Source organism: Amphiprion ocellaris, chromosome 22 (genome assembly GCF_022539595.1).
Source record: "Amphiprion ocellaris isolate individual 3 ecotype Okinawa chromosome 22, ASM2253959v1, whole genome shotgun sequence".
NCBI lineage: Eukaryota > Metazoa > Chordata > Actinopteri > Pomacentridae > Amphiprion > Amphiprion ocellaris.
In genome coordinates this window covers 2,104,418-2,119,770 of record NC_072787.1, presented here as the reverse complement: position 1 = coordinate 2,119,770, position 15,353 = coordinate 2,104,418, and the positions used below count along the sequence as shown (strand labels likewise).

The 15,353-nt window shown below is 39.1% G+C and overlaps 1 protein-coding gene across 2 annotated transcripts; it reads left to right on the top strand.

Moving 5' to 3' along the window:
- Positions 1–5,975: 5,975 nt before the first annotated feature.
- On the top strand, positions 5,976–14,221 carry f3a (coagulation factor IIIa). Of its 2 annotated transcripts, none has more exons than XM_035943801.2 (6): positions 5,976–6,143; positions 8,332–8,443; positions 10,582–10,775; positions 10,965–11,146; positions 11,227–11,395; positions 11,609–13,274. In XM_035943801.2, the coding sequence occupies exons 1-6, from the start codon at positions 6,083–6,085 to the stop codon at positions 11,647–11,649; spliced, it is 759 nt and encodes a 252-aa protein (XP_035799694.1). In that variant the 5' UTR covers positions 5,976–6,082; the 3' UTR covers positions 11,650–13,274. The 2 variants fall into 2 exon arrangements, with proteins under 2 accessions (XP_035799694.1, XP_023155773.1); XM_023300005.3 differs by lacking the exon at positions 11,609–13,274 and adding an exon at positions 13,284–14,221 and having other exon boundaries at positions 5,977–6,143.
- Positions 14,222–15,353: the final 1,132 nt, after the last annotated feature.

The window sequence follows — 15,353 nt, the reverse complement described above, 5'->3', positions numbered from 1 at the left end:
GGAGGTTGATGAGGAACTGCAGATGAGAACCATGAGTCCAAAGATACCTGGACAGCAGAAAACACAAACAGGAGGGAAAGTGTTAGCTGAGGCTCAGCTGTTCTCTTTATATCTTTACGTTTAGGATAAAGGTTAATCTGCACCTGTTAACCAATCAGAGTCCAGAATTTGCAGTGGCTGTTGGAGCTGTAAATAAGTGAACAAAGGAGTAATTTCAGACTTACGTTGGGAGGGACACAGTGAGATTAGACAGAAAGAGCATTTGGTATTTTCTCTGTAAAACATGACAGCATAATGACTGCAGCTGAAATGATTGGTGGGTGAAGTTTAAAAGAAATGAATAGAAAATGAAACTCTTCAGATTTATACCATCACAGAAGCTTTTTTATTGCCTGAACTAGTCTACACTTCCTGCCAGTCACTGATTCCATGATGAACTGCAGCTCTGAAGTGTTATCCCTGCTTCCATGTACTGTAATGCTGTGCATTCCTTTTAGGAATGGGCCTGGCAAAGCAATTAAAGCAAAAATAGAGCAGGCAGGACTAATTAACCCTGACTGTAGCACAGTCTGATACAATAGCCAGAGAGGCCCAGTGATTTCCCGCCATTGTGTATTTTTAGCTAAAGCAATCGGCCACAGAGATACCAGTGGGTGAAAACAGGCTGGTAACTGTTGAAGACTTTAGCAGCAACTGTAAAGAATAAATGTGACAGAATGTACTGAGGAAGGTAAATAAAATGTGTGCAGCAGGTTAGCGGGTTTTTAATCGCTTTGCAGGCCAGTTCACTAACACTGCCATGAGTCATCACTATGCTTTCATCTGTCGGGTTTTACTGAGGGAACGTATTTGGTATTCAGATCCACACAGGACCATGCTGCTGCCTGCTTTTCACTGGCTGGGAGGGAGGGGACGGATTACTGTGACATGGAGACCAGGACTGGCATGGTGCCAGGATACACAAACCCCACCACTCCATATTAAGTAAAAACACACCATCACAGACACTTTACCACATGAAAGAACCAGTTCTGCTTCTGGTTCAGTGCAAGTCATGTATATAAATAATAAATGTTCCTTTAATAAAGCATAAACTGGTTTCTGTTTATTTTACCACCATTAAAAAAATCATTGTAGACATTTGTAATGTTGTTAGATTGTTTACAGCGTGGTAAAGAGAGTGAAGACATCACGCTGCCATACTGACAGTAACATTAACAATAACAAAGCAGACTGAACCAAAGCTTTGCATTCTTTCATGTGAAGCTACTGTTACTACAGTGAAGCCTCTGTGTCAACTCTGTGTAATGTGGGGGATAGCATACATCCAAACAACTGAGCCTATAAATAGAGTGCAGCTCACCTTCTGCAGCAGTCTGGTGAGTTAATGTCCTGACTCTTGCAGTGAGTAGCAGTGACTAGCAGGAAAAATACTGATGCTGTCACAGCAGTCTCATCCAAGTAGGATTCTGGGGGAGAAAGAGTTTTTCTCTCCACCGCTCTTCCATGGAATATGGTCCTGAGGGCAGCATAGCTCTGAAAACGAGTCATTCTTTAAACCACTACTTCCACTATGTGGTGACGATGCAGCCATGAGGACATCTTTCATCCTTTTTAGATCACTTTGGTTGTTTTATACCTACATGCAGCTGTGTTTGGCCACATTTATATGCAGCACCTTAAAGATGTCCATGTTCAGTGAAAAAAAAGAAGTTTGATTTTTATCTGGTTTAGTAGATTTCAGTTTGAAACCACAATGATAACCATGTAGCTTTGGATGGCCTGGTCATTTCATATCCCACCTGAGAAGATGAACAGAAGGTTTTACAACTGGAGCTAATCCTGCAGCCTACTGACAACAAGCAGGACTCAGAGGACTCTTACGTACATTACGATGAATGTTCTTCAGTTTTTCGTCCTCATGTTTTTGTTTTTTCTAGAGCTATATAAGGTAATAGTCCAATCACAAGGTCAAAACTGTGGATGGCATAATAAACACCGTTGGACGTTTTTCATAGATTCACTGATTCACTGACAATTCTCAAACTGTGATAAAGCAAAATATAAATCCTGTTAACATTTACTATATGGAAAATATTTCATTTTAAAATGTTTTCTTCATTAAAACAATAATAATATATATAAATCTTAAGGCTGTGTTTGAGACATGGGCTTTTGTTGTCCTCTGAGGTCATGAAATGTGAGTTCTCTGCTAAAAATCAGACACTGCATAGAAAATAACAATGCACTGTTGTTGCTAATCATTAAAACCTCCCAGACTATAATAATAGTAAAAATAATAATAAAATTCCACTTTATGTAGAAATAATTCTTTCTTGTCCGTTTGTTTCATAAAAAAACAGCAATAATATCATGTAAACTATCTGACATTTAAAGGGTTAAACTCCTGAATATTTGGTATTTATGATCAGGACTGATGTTGCTTAAAATAAATTCCCAATAAAAGTGAGAAATAATTCATTAATATGTGTCACTTTTGAGGCTGTTTGTTTTCAAGGAGGACATTCTTGCTTTTAGAGTTCCAGTGTGAGAAGAACATTCCGCTTAGTAAGTATTAAATAGAAAGTAATGTTAGTTTTTTCATTAAAAAACAGCAAAAGCATAATTTAAACAAACAGGCATTTAGAGGGTTAAAGTCCTGTAAATCAGTGAATATTAGATTTTTCTAACCTGATGTATCTATCCGTTGTCTATACACCACTTACTCCTCATTAGGGTCATGGGGGGCTGGAGTCTATCCCAGCTGACTGAGGGTGAAGGCAGGAGACACCTGGACAGGTAACAGTCTATCACAGGTTCACCTGGACAGGTAACAGCCTATCACAGGTTCACCTGGACAGGTAACAGTCTATCACAGGTTCACCTGGACAGGTAACAGTCTATCACAGGGCTGCACATAGAGACAAACAATCACACTCACATTCACACCTATGGACTATTTAGAATCACCTTTTTTTTCTCTCAATATTTTTATTGGTTTTCAAGTTTTATAATGAAAGGTGAGCAAAACAAAATGAATGATAATATACATAAAAAACATAGATGGAAACACCAACACCCATTTACACCTGGTAGACCTGCACCAAATGACACATATAAACATACATAAGTACATATAAATAACCAAGTAGCATGTACATAGTGGTAATAATAATAAAAAATAAAACAGTAATAGTTTGAATGTCATGTCTGTCCCGATCAGTGGTGAACCCAGGCAGAGAACACACAGACTCACGGTGGGATCAGGCAGAAATTAATTTATTTTGGCTACAAATTAGGTGTACAAAAAAGAACTAAGAGGGAGTGAGTGACTGAAACTAAAGCCAGGAAAAAACTCTAACTAAGGAACTCACAATGGACTGGAAGTGGGGCCGACAGGCTACCGGAGCCCGGCGGTCCAGGTTAGTTCTCTGCTGGGGTGGGTGAGCGGCAGAGAGTGGTTGTGGCAGTCCTGGATATCCTGAGGCAGGGGCAGGGGAAGCAGACTGAGGCAGGCAGGGACGAGACACCTCCTCCTCCAGAGGTGAATGCCAGTTCAGAGTTTGGTGGTGGACAGGAGTTACAGGTGATCCCGGGCAGCATGACCAGCGGAGACTGCAGGAACAGGAGAAAAAAAGACTAGTTTGCAGGTGAACACAAACAAAATGTGCGGAGGCCAACCTGACAGCTTGGAGCTGAAGCAACTATCTGGCAGGGTGTTGAGTGTGGAGCTGGCTTTTATGGAGGGAGATGGAGAACAGGTGTGCTGCATCACGGCTGCCCACAGTTCTGATGACGGTGATGATGGGTTATTGCTGCCAGCTGCTGCAGAGAGTGAGTGGAGGACAGGTGAGGAGGAGGAGGAGGAGGTGATCAGGAGGGAGCCTTCACAATGTCCCTATATTTCCAGATACTATAACACTTATATACAGTTCCCATAACTGTACAAATTCCTCCAGTTTTCCTTTGGTAATGTAAGTCAGTCTTTCCAGTCTGATGCGTTCAGATAGCTCTTTTCTCCTTTGTTTTATAGAAGGAGCTTCCATGCTCTTCCAGTTCAAGGCGATAGCTCTCCTGGCATGCAGCAGTCCAAAGTCTGACACTTTAGTCTGTTTCTTAGTATATGCAACATCTTTGGGATATATTCCCAGTATACAAAGTTTGGCACAAAAAGGAATCTTGACGTTAAATACCTCAGACATACAACTGATGACCTCATTCTAAAATATTTTTATCTTTGAACATTCCCATAAACAGTGAATAAGAGTTCCTTTATTATGTTGGCATTTAGCACACATATCAGGAATATGACTTGACATATGATGGAGTTTTTCAGGGGTTATATAAACCCTTGTTAACTATTTATATTGTTGTAACTTAAGTCGCATATTTATGGTTTGTTTTTGGGCCTTCAGACAGGCCTCGTTCCAGTCTGTCTCATCTATGGCTCCTTACATGTCATTTCTCCATGCTTTCAGTGAATCTATTGAAGAGTCCTTGGAATTTGACATAATCAGATTATAATATTTAGACAACAGGCCTTTCTGTCCCTGCTTTCCCATTTGCTCAATTAATGATAATTCAGGAATACACATTTCTTTTTAGAATCACCTATTTACCTCAGAATGTTTTTGGACTGTGGGAGGAAGCCAGAGAACCTGGAGAAAACCCACATATGTACAGGAAGAACGTAAAAACTCCATGCAGAAAGATCACAGGAAGGCCAGGACGTGAACCGGGGATCTTCTAAAAAACTACATTTTCAGCGAGTGCACTCTGCGATTCATTCCATGGATTCATTCACATTCCTTTCACAGGATTTGAAAACATCTCTCTCACTTTCTACTGTGGTCTTCTGCTGTTTATGACAGGTTGGCTACTTCAGCAGCAGATCAAAGAATCGTGCAGTTACAGTAAATTACCAGAAAGTTTAGCTTCATTTAGTTGCACTGGTGATCTTCTAGCTGCAAGACGACGGTGCTAACCACTGAGCCACTGTGCAGCTTAATCAGATGTAGAATAAGGTTAAGAAATAAGTAATCAAAAGGGATAAACAATAATAACAAGAAACGCACTCAGAGAGCACAGTACTTCGTGAAGGCTGCTCAGTCGTATCATTTCCAACGGCTCAAATCTTCAAAAAATTTGTGGCAGAAATCATGTGTCCTTTTAATATAGATGAACCCACAAGTAAAATGACCTTGCACTGAGTACAGGTGTGTGTTCTGCATGTGGACATTATGTATGGATACCAAAAAAGTGACCTGAATATGTAGTGGGGGCGGGAATTGATGGGACTCAGAAACACCTCCACAATTTAATCAGTTGTTCTTCGTATCATTTCTGATGGATAAGTCCTGAGGAGTCCTCAGCAGTGGATTTGTAGTAGGATCACAATCATGTGATCATCAGCAGGCAGCTGACATAGTTTTCACTTGTTGTCATGGTTACAGTGACTCTATGTCTTTAATAAATCCGTGAATCTAGACTATAAGCTGCATCACTGCCAAAATCTATTGAGGTGGTCCTTGTGTCACGTCTTTCCTGAAAGTTTCATCCAAAACCGTTTGTCATTTTTTAAGTAATGTTGCACACAGACAGACGGACAGACAGATTAACAGATGAACAGAAGGATAAACATACGCTGATCATCACATAACTCCTCCACATTCTTTGGCAGAGTAATAATAAAGTAATAAAATTAGCTTTTAATATTTATTTTTGTTTGGCATTGTTGAATTAACCTTTATGTCTTAAAGGACCCTGGTGTAACTGATTTAAAGGGTGGAGAAGCCAGCAGCGTGGGTAGGTGAAGTTTGCTGCACCAGTTGGATGCAGCAGAACGTGAAGACTGGATGACCTCACCAGGAGAACCCGCGGCTTGTGGCCGTCCCAGTCTGCCGACGTCACAGCCGGACGCTCCTTATTTGGCCATGCTTCGCCCACCCAGACGGTGTAGTCAGAGCTGGTGAGACTGACGACAGCAGAGGATCGGAGCTGAGAGCTGAGACACTGCTGGATTATCACCAAGCCTCTCCATCTGGACCTGGATCTGCGAGAGCTGAGAGGAACGAGCCTGAGGATGTCACGGACTCTAGCAGCGCTCTCTTTTGTTTTCTTTTTGTCCACACACGGAGCTTCAGGTGAGTTAAACAAAAAAAAAAAAAAAAAAAAAAAAAAAGCTGCAGCAGCTCCAATAATGCAACACGCAAAAGAGGAAGAAAACTCGTCACTGAGCAAACACTAAACGCTTTACTTCTGGGATATTTTAATATGTACGGCCTGTTTAAAATATTGTTCTTTGCTAATTATTTGTGCTCTAATTTATTTATTTTACTGTGTTTGGTTTTTGGTTATGGATGAAAAGTTAATGGAACAATCAGAGGTTTCTGTGCAGGGTCAGTTTCAAACACTGATGAAGAATGAATCACATTATTGGTTAAGGGCTTCCTGCTCCTGTTTGTTTTGAGGAAAAGATCCCATCTGTACAGACTTCTGATAATAACCTATCTTAACTTACACAGTAGAGTTTTGGGGACTTCTTTTCTGCTCCTCTTAGACTCAGTGTTTTCTTCCTTTTGATTTTCCTGATCAGTCATGAGTAACACACGATATTAACTGAGACTCCTGTGAGCAGAGCAGCTTTGAGTCCTCCTGGCAGGACAACACAGTGAGACTGCTCCTGTCCCAGCACGTTTCTGTCTTGTGTGATCTTTGGGAGTCACGCTTATTTGACAGAATAAAGAAACCACAGATGTTTGTGGTTGTTACTGAATGGTCAGTTCAGAAACGTCTCTGAGAAAGGAATTTTTATCAACACCTTATCATGTCATGCCTGATCTGAACACAGTTTTGCTATTTCTGCAACAGCAAAACACGTACGAAGCTGTTTTCCCTTAAAAAAAAACGTTATTTGTCCCCTGTGGGCAAATTTAAAACATTACATTAAGGCACAATGTGACTGAATCATAACAATAAAAGAAATCTTTAAAAAAAAAAAAAAACACATCAGTAGAAAGTAACTGTTAAACGTACACCCTGTATTAATCTTTATGCATGTCTCTGTTGAAATCATGGTATCTGTCTGAAACAAACCCACACTCAGTGTTTTAAGCTTTCAGAGGCGACCACAGGTCAACGCTGGTACAGAATACATCTGTAAGAGAAAAAAAACATCTGCACCAGAGATGAGGCAGTTTAGGGGAGTGATTCTCATTTCCATATTGACACTGATCTGGTCGACTTACAGCTGAGTGCTGAGTCCTTCCTCTGGCCCCTCATTCTCTTTCAAACACACACACTTTAAAAGAAAACTATTCATCAACAGGAAGCGTCTGTGCTTACAGTGTAATTCTGTAGAATTCCATCCATCCATCCATTATCTATACACTGTTTAACCCTCATTAGAGTCATGGGGGCTGGAGTCTGTCCCAGCTGACTGAGGGTGAAGACAGGGGACACCTGGACAGGTAACAGTCTATCACAGGTTCACCTGGACAGGTAACAGTCTATCACAGGGCTGCACATAGAGACAAACAATCACACTCACATTCACACCTACAGACAATTTAGAATCACCAGTTAACCTCAGAATGTTTTTGGACTGTGGGAGGAAGCTGGAGAACCTGGAGAAAAGCCACACATGGACAGGAAGAACATGGAAACTCCATGCAGAAAGATCCCTGGAAGGTGAGGAAGCGAACCAGGGATCTTCTAGCTGCAAGACGACGGTTCTAACCATCAACTGATCCAATTGCAGCAGCTGATCTATGTGTTTTAAAGATAATATTCTGCATATTATTATTATTATTATTATTATTATTATTATTATTATTATTATTATTATTATTATTATTATTATTATTATTATTATTATTATTATTACACATAAATGATAATGAATTTGTAACTGTGCAATAACTGTTTCAACCTCATGTAAATAGTCTTCTTTAAAAAAATAAAAAATCTGTGTATATAATGTTCTCTGCATTTTTGCACTGTATCTTTCTATTTATTCTGTACTGCCTTTATACTATTTTTTTTTCTCCATGGAGCTGCTGTAACGTTGAACTTCCCCACTGTGGGATCAATAAAGTTTATCTTATTTTATCTTATGTTAAAGGCCCAGACTGACTGAGGTTTTACCTAACAGGCAACTTACAGCTCAGGTTTCTGATCTTTGTTGCATTTTTCTGACATCATCTTGAGGCCCTTCACTGATAGGTGTCGTTTGAAGGTGAAATGATTTGAATTATTTAACCTCTAACTAACTTTAACTTCTCATATCTGGTTTAGAAATGTGGTTTGACGGGTATTTCTTTCACTCTGCAGGCTCCTACCCTCGAGCACAGAATGTCACTTGGACGTCCACCAACTTCAAAACTATTCTGTCCTGGGAACCCAAACCTTCAGCTGATTACTCCTACACGGTGGAGTTCTCTAGGTAAGTACAACATCCAAATCCTCACCTCATTACCTCAGCATTTACTTTGCAGCTTTTTTTGAAGTCAAAGACTCACATTGTTGGCTGAAGCACATGCTCCTGTAACATCCTCACTGCGTAACCCAAAGGAAACAATAATGGCAGCATGGAAGGATAAGAGTCCATTACTGATTCAGTAAAAGCCTTTAATGGAAGGTTAAGTTTAGGCCAGAGATCGTTAAACAGAGGAATAAGTAAGAGACATGTTAATGATTTACTCAGAGAAAAATAGAAGTGGCAACACCATTATAGCTTAAAATCACCAATATTATTGTTGCTGCACATATTCCAATATCAATTTTTTTTATAGCAAAGTTGTATTTTATCATCTTTTATTAAGACTTCCAGGGACATAGTTGTGCTCACTCTAAAATAGGCTGCAGTATCGAGCCCATTGTGAATAGTGTGTTCTGATATCTTTAGATTTGTTATGACTGATTTTATTTGAATTTTTATTTAAACTACATGTTTTTATACATATTTATATGCAGCTCAAAAATGGACAAACCAAAACATACACATGATAAACAAATACAAATATACAATTCGACAACACAACAAACTCATGGCATCATCTAAACCCACAAAAAGAGGAGAATTTCCAATTAATTTTAAAGATAAATTAAAGAGCAGCAAGCGGTTATGAAACAAGTGAAAATACACAAATATCATTACATCTCCACTCACCATTCAAACAAAAACATCATAAATATGTAAAATCTAATTAAGTTCAATTAAAGTAAGCAGTAACAGGAGCCCATACATTCATAAAGGAACCTAATTTCAAAAGGGAGTTTGCTGTTATTTTTTCCATTGAATGCACTTTCTTTAGTCTCTCTCTCCATTGGTGGAGGCTGGGAGGTAGTGGTTACCATTTTCTTTGCCACCAGTAGTAGGATATGTAACAGATATGACTTTTTTTATCCATTACTTCCTCTGGAGTAGAACCGATTCTATAGAACAATGGCTCAAGTGGCAAATCAAAGTTTTTAGTATTTAAAAGTATTTAAAAAGTATAAATGCTACAAAAGTGAACCTTGGTGTCCATCTCCCCTGTACTCCACTATATTCCTAAAGGTAGTGCTTGTGCCATCATGAGGTGACAGATGAGCTGATAAATATTGTGCAGGGTTTTAACTCATATCTTGGCAACTGTCGAAGGATTCAGATTTGGTGCCAAACAGCTTGTTGATATCTCTGAAATTCTCCTAGACGTACTTTTGACTCTGTTCTCCATATTTCATCCTGTCTTCATCAACATATCATGTTTTGATGATCCCAAGCAATGGTCATATTTTTCATTTAAGATGTCATGCATTGATTTGCCAACTAGCTTTTGTAGATGTGGTTGAATCAATTAAAGCTGCTGCATCCCTTGATGGTTTAGTCTAATCACAATGACATTTATCTACAGACTGAGACCACAAATAAGACTTTGGAGGTGGATGCTACTGTGAAACAGCAAAATTTGCTTAATTCAGATTGCTACTACTGTGACTTACCAGTTAAAACATGGCTCTACTTTCAAGTTTTTACTTGAACATGTTAGCTCATAAACAGGTTTTTCATATCCGTTTTATCTAATGAATTGTTTAGTTTTCAATGAGGATTTCACAAAAGTCTGTATCTAAAAAAACTCTTCAGAAATAGAACTTGGCAGACAACTGTTCCATTGTGAAATGCTTTACAAAGTCATAAAATGTCCAGTAAAATGCTCTAAAACTTTGAGACGCTCCTTTTCTGACCTCCTCTTAATGATTGATCGCTCAGCAGCTGCTGCCAGGTTCAACAGCTACAGACATGCAGCGAGAATGAAAGCTTGTAGTCAAAGCTGCTTTACACATTCAAGATTTTTATTTGCCATTTGTACACATAAACAGACAGGTTAGGGTCACAGGAATCCTGGAAGTGCAGGACAGCTTCTGCAGCTGCAAGTCTGAGCAGCTCAAGCAAGATGTGACACTTTTCAGTGATCACACTGCACTTTCTTCAGCCTGCTTTTCTCTTGTTTTCTGTTTATTTCGGTTGTCTGGTGTCTCTCACAGTAGCGTTCATCAGGTGTGGCTGTTTTTAATCAGTAATCTGTCCGACTCCTGCAGGGCTGGTGGGGACAAACAGAGGAATCTTCATTGCATCCGGTCTTCCTTTACAACGTGTGATCTGTCCACCTCTTTGACTGACCTGAACGCCTGCTACACGGCTGACATCCTGTCTGAACCCCCGAAGCTGGGAACCTCTGACATGATTGAGTTTCCCCACACCACCTCGTCTCAGTTCTGCCCCTACACAGACAGTAGGTTCTTCTGCTGTAATGAGTTCACTTGTGCAGCACAGTTAGAAGAACATACACATTGTTCAGAGGCATGTTCAGCCAGATCAGCAGTGCAAAAGAGCTGACACACATCTAAGTGGTGCACACATACAGCCACAACAGGGTGCTGAATATTCACACAGACTAATCCCTCTTCTCCCTCCTCTACAGCTGATATAAGCAAACCTGACTTTAAGTTGAAGGTGAGCGAAGACAAAAAGAAAACCACCTTGTATGTGACTGACCCGCTCACCGCCCTGTTTAAAGATGGCCAGCAGCTGAATATCAGGGACATCTTCTCTGATCAGCTGCAGTATAGAGTCACCTATCGTAAAAACCAGAGCACCGGCAAAGTAAGTAACAGCAGACACTCTCAAACACTCATGAGTAAGACAACAGGAACTCCATGTTTTCTTTCTTCTGTTGTCTTCAGAAAGTGTACACCTCCAAGACCAGTGAGATAGAGCTGTCTGATCTTGATCAAGGGGAGAGCTACTGCTTCAGTGTCCAAGCGTACATTCCAAGTCGTAGTGTTGACAAGCAGCTGGGAGAGATGAGCCAACCCCAGTGCTCCAACAACGACAACCCGTCCATCTTTAAAGGTGAGGATTTCTGATTCTTAGAGCAGCTGCAGCTAGGAAAAATGTAAGATGGGAATGGATTCAGTCACATTCATATATCACAGTACTGACCCAGCAGCTGTTTACCAGATGATGGCTGAGATTTAAAGCACTCCTACAGCAGTGGTCAAAGGCTGAAAGACAAAAAAAAGTCAAAAGAAACAAACAAAAAATGATTTTTGCCTCTTCCTGCAGCTCTTACTTTGCCTCTCACACCACATTACCATCCACTTTAAATGTGCAAAGATAATGAAGCCAAAAGTCAACATTCCATTGGAGCTTCAGGCTGGATTCAACCCCGACTCCCACAAGCAGAAGTCCTCCACCCAGCACACTGCACCACCTGTGCACCATTCTCACTGTAAACTTTGTTGCTATTGATGCTATCCTATGGAGATAAGATTGGCTAAAATCTCATGTCATGGACTACATTTTTTTTCTGAAGCTCAAAAATAAAGCCAAGAAGAGGCACGAAAGTCAAATTTCCTCAAAAAAAACAAAACAAAAACCAAATACCAACATGGTGAAATGGTAGTATGGGATTTGTCTTTGACCAAGCTTTAACTTTGTCCAATGAAAGAAACTGTATGAGTTGTATTTGCAGAAATTTGTTAAAAGATTAGACAAATAAATCCATCTGTACACCACTTAATCCTCATCAGGGTCATGGGGGGCTGGAGTCTATCCCAGCTGACGTAGGGTGAAGTTTCACCTGGACAGGTAACAGTCTATCACAGGGCTACACATAGAGACAAACAATCACACTCACATTCACACCCATGGATAATTTAGAATCACCAATTAACCTCAGCATGTTTCTGGACTGTGGGAAGAAGCTGGAGAATCTGGAAGTGTCAAAAACTAAAAAACACAGACTACATAGTGCCACCAGGTGCTGCCTCTAAGATGCCGTGGCTCCAGTACACACCCATTCAAAACCCCATTATCATCAGAGGTTGTCATTTTTTTTAAAATAGAGAGAACCCATACAGACACAGGGAGAACATGTAGACTCCACCCCAGGCCGAGAGTCAAACCCAGGACCTACAGTGCTGTACGGTAGCACTCTGTTCACCAATAAACACACTATATAACTAAAAAACGAAATGATACTGTCTTGTTATGCAAATTCAGGTAATAGATGGACAAAAGGCATTGTTTTCAAAGTTTGATTGTGTGTGGTTCTAAAGATAGAAAAAATACAGCATAAGTATCAGTGTCATAGCATTAATTACCCAATAAAAATGTGTATTAGTCTAGAATAGTTAAATGAAACAGACTGATTCAATTAAATCTAAGCATTCCCTTTCATACATTAATGAAAGAAATGTTTCTGTGTTGCATTGGAAAACCCAACTCTGGTGGCAGCCAGAATGAACAGTTCTGAGGTCAACAGAGCCCTCTGGTGACCCGATCGTGTAACTACCACTGAAAATGCCCACATGGTGAAACATTGCAAATGTATTGAGAACATGTGCATAACTATCAAAGGCCAGCCAAGTTAGCAAACGCTTAAGATGAAGTCCTCATGTTTAGGACATGATAGTTTACAGTTGTAACAAGGGTTAGGGGAAGGTTAGGTTGAGGTTAGGGTTAGGGTTAGGCAAGCAATCATCATGGGTTTGGCAGGGCTCCAGATAATTGCTCTAAATCAGTGTAACTTCCTCTGAAGTGGAAAAGTGTTTGTGTTTGTGGAATAAGGCCTTTGATTTTGATTGTTTTGTGAATACATTGTTTGTATTGAACATCTTTGTTACTTACAGTCTGCCACATGTGGAAATCTGTACAGACTTAGACCAACAAATGACCAATCTCCCCCCATTTTAGTATGAAGCTGTTTGTTGATGTCATCCTGTTTTGTCTTTTCCAGTGTATTCCATAGGAGTGATTGCTTGTGCCATCTTCCTCATTTTGCTGCTGATTGGCATCATCATTGCTGTCACCGTGGTCTGCTGCAAACGCAGGAAAAAAACTCTGAAAAATGAAAAAGACGGAATGCCACTCGAGGTTATATAATATATATCTGTTTCACTGCACACACACACAGAAATATTGGCTTTACTTGCTTTGTGAGGACCCTCATTGGCATAATATTCCATAAACCCTGACCCTAACTTGAACAATGATGACTAAATACCCAACCATAACCCATTCCCAAATCTGTTTCTCACCCTAACTCTAAAACCAAGTCTTGGTCCTCACAAAGATAGCACAACAAGCCACACACACACACACACACACACACACACGTCACTATGCGGTACGTCTGAATTGGACTGAGGCTTGAGAAGATCAGATCTAGTTCAACATTCCACTGTCAAACACTGGAATTAATCCTTCCTTTAGTTTCTGTGAAACTCTGTTAGGCGTATTTGTTCCTGTATCATTTTCAGCTGCAGATAAACAGACTTTAGGGAAACACTGATGGAGCTCTTCCTGCTGTAAAGGTTTCAGTCATACTGCTGAAGCTCTAATGTTTCATTTATTGTCTTTTATATTTGGAATAGTGGTACCTCAGATGACTGTAGATAAACACTACCAAATCATTCTATTTAATTGATTTTACAGTCTACTTTATAACATGACATGACTGTCATGATGATGGTTTTTGGGACTCTGGTGAAAGCAACACTTTATGGGAAATATAGCATATAATATTTTTATATCTCATACTTAATTTATTGTGTTTATTTGAAATTAACATATTTGTTGATCATGCTGTTTTAAGCTGTTTTATACTTGACATTGTTGCTGATCAGTTTATGTAGTGGAATGTGGAAAAAGTAATAAATGTTTTACAGAACACAAGCAGTTATTTTATTTAAAAATCTTTCCATTTCACTGTCAGTACCGCTAAACAATGGTGTTATTAAACAGGATGAACAAAGTGGATGCTAACAAATCATATTAGTCATTAGTTATCATTATTATTATTATTATTATTATTATTATTATTATTATTATTATTATTATTATTATTATTATTATTATTAATAATAATAATAATAATCATATTGTTATTAAGATTATTCATTTTGGTCACTAGTAAGTGCAGTCTATCTGAGCTTGGTTCACCAAGTTATTTACGTATTGTAGTTTCTATTTTCGTAGATAGAAAACACAAGGTTGTCACAGCATGAAGTGTGTTGAAATTACCATAAACAATATTGTCTTTAGCTACAACTTGAAATAATATATGAGGAAACAAAGGCAAAAACAAAGCTTCACATAAAGATGCTGCAGTGACATACAGTTGCTGTTGCCTAACTTCAGGATTAAACCAGTTGTGCTGTTCTCTGAAGTTGTTAATGTATTTGATGCATATGTAAAAGCAGAAAGAAAGAAAATCATGTAAAGATGCCATTTACGGTCAACTGCTGTGAGGCACACTTTCTTGACTTAATAGGAAACTGAATTTTGTGATTTTTAAGTGGTCAAGAATACACACAAGACACATTATAATGTCACAGGTTAAAGTAAAAGGTAGAATATAGATAAGCTGACTGATGCTGAGATAAAAATGAATATAGCATTTGACTCACATGAAGAAATAAGACGCACAAAATACTGCCATTGATAGTTTGGGCTTCTTGTTTTCTTAAAGATGCTGTGCATGAGAACATTTTAATGAATTGTGACTTAGTTCGACATTCTCAAGAATATACTAGTGCTTCTCAAACAGAAAGTGTAATATTTTCCATCGGTTATTTAGGAAAGTGAAACTTATGCATATTATTGGCTCACTGTACGTCAAGTAAAATATCTGAAGTATTTTTCTATTTCAATTGTGATAATTATAACCTACAGCTGTAGAAAAGATGCACAAGCAACAGGGGTGATCACAGCCTTGAAAGGATTATCAAGAAAAGTCAATTTAAGGGGTTGGAAGAGCCACCACAGAAAGACATCTTCAGGAAAGGAGCTACAACTGTTGTAAACC

Coding starts and splice junctions, on each gene's coding strand:
- f3a (XM_023300005.3), top strand. CDS start 6,083: ATGTCACGGACTCTAGCAGCGCTCTCTTTTGTTTTCTTTTTGTCCACA. Junction 10,776..10,964: donor GTTCTGCCCCTACACAGACA/GTAGGTTCTTCT, acceptor CCTCCTCTACAG/CTGATATAAGCAAACCTGAC. Junction 11,396..13,283: donor CAACCCGTCCATCTTTAAAG/GTGAGGATTTCT, acceptor TGTCTTTTCCAG/TGTATTCCATAGGAGTGATT.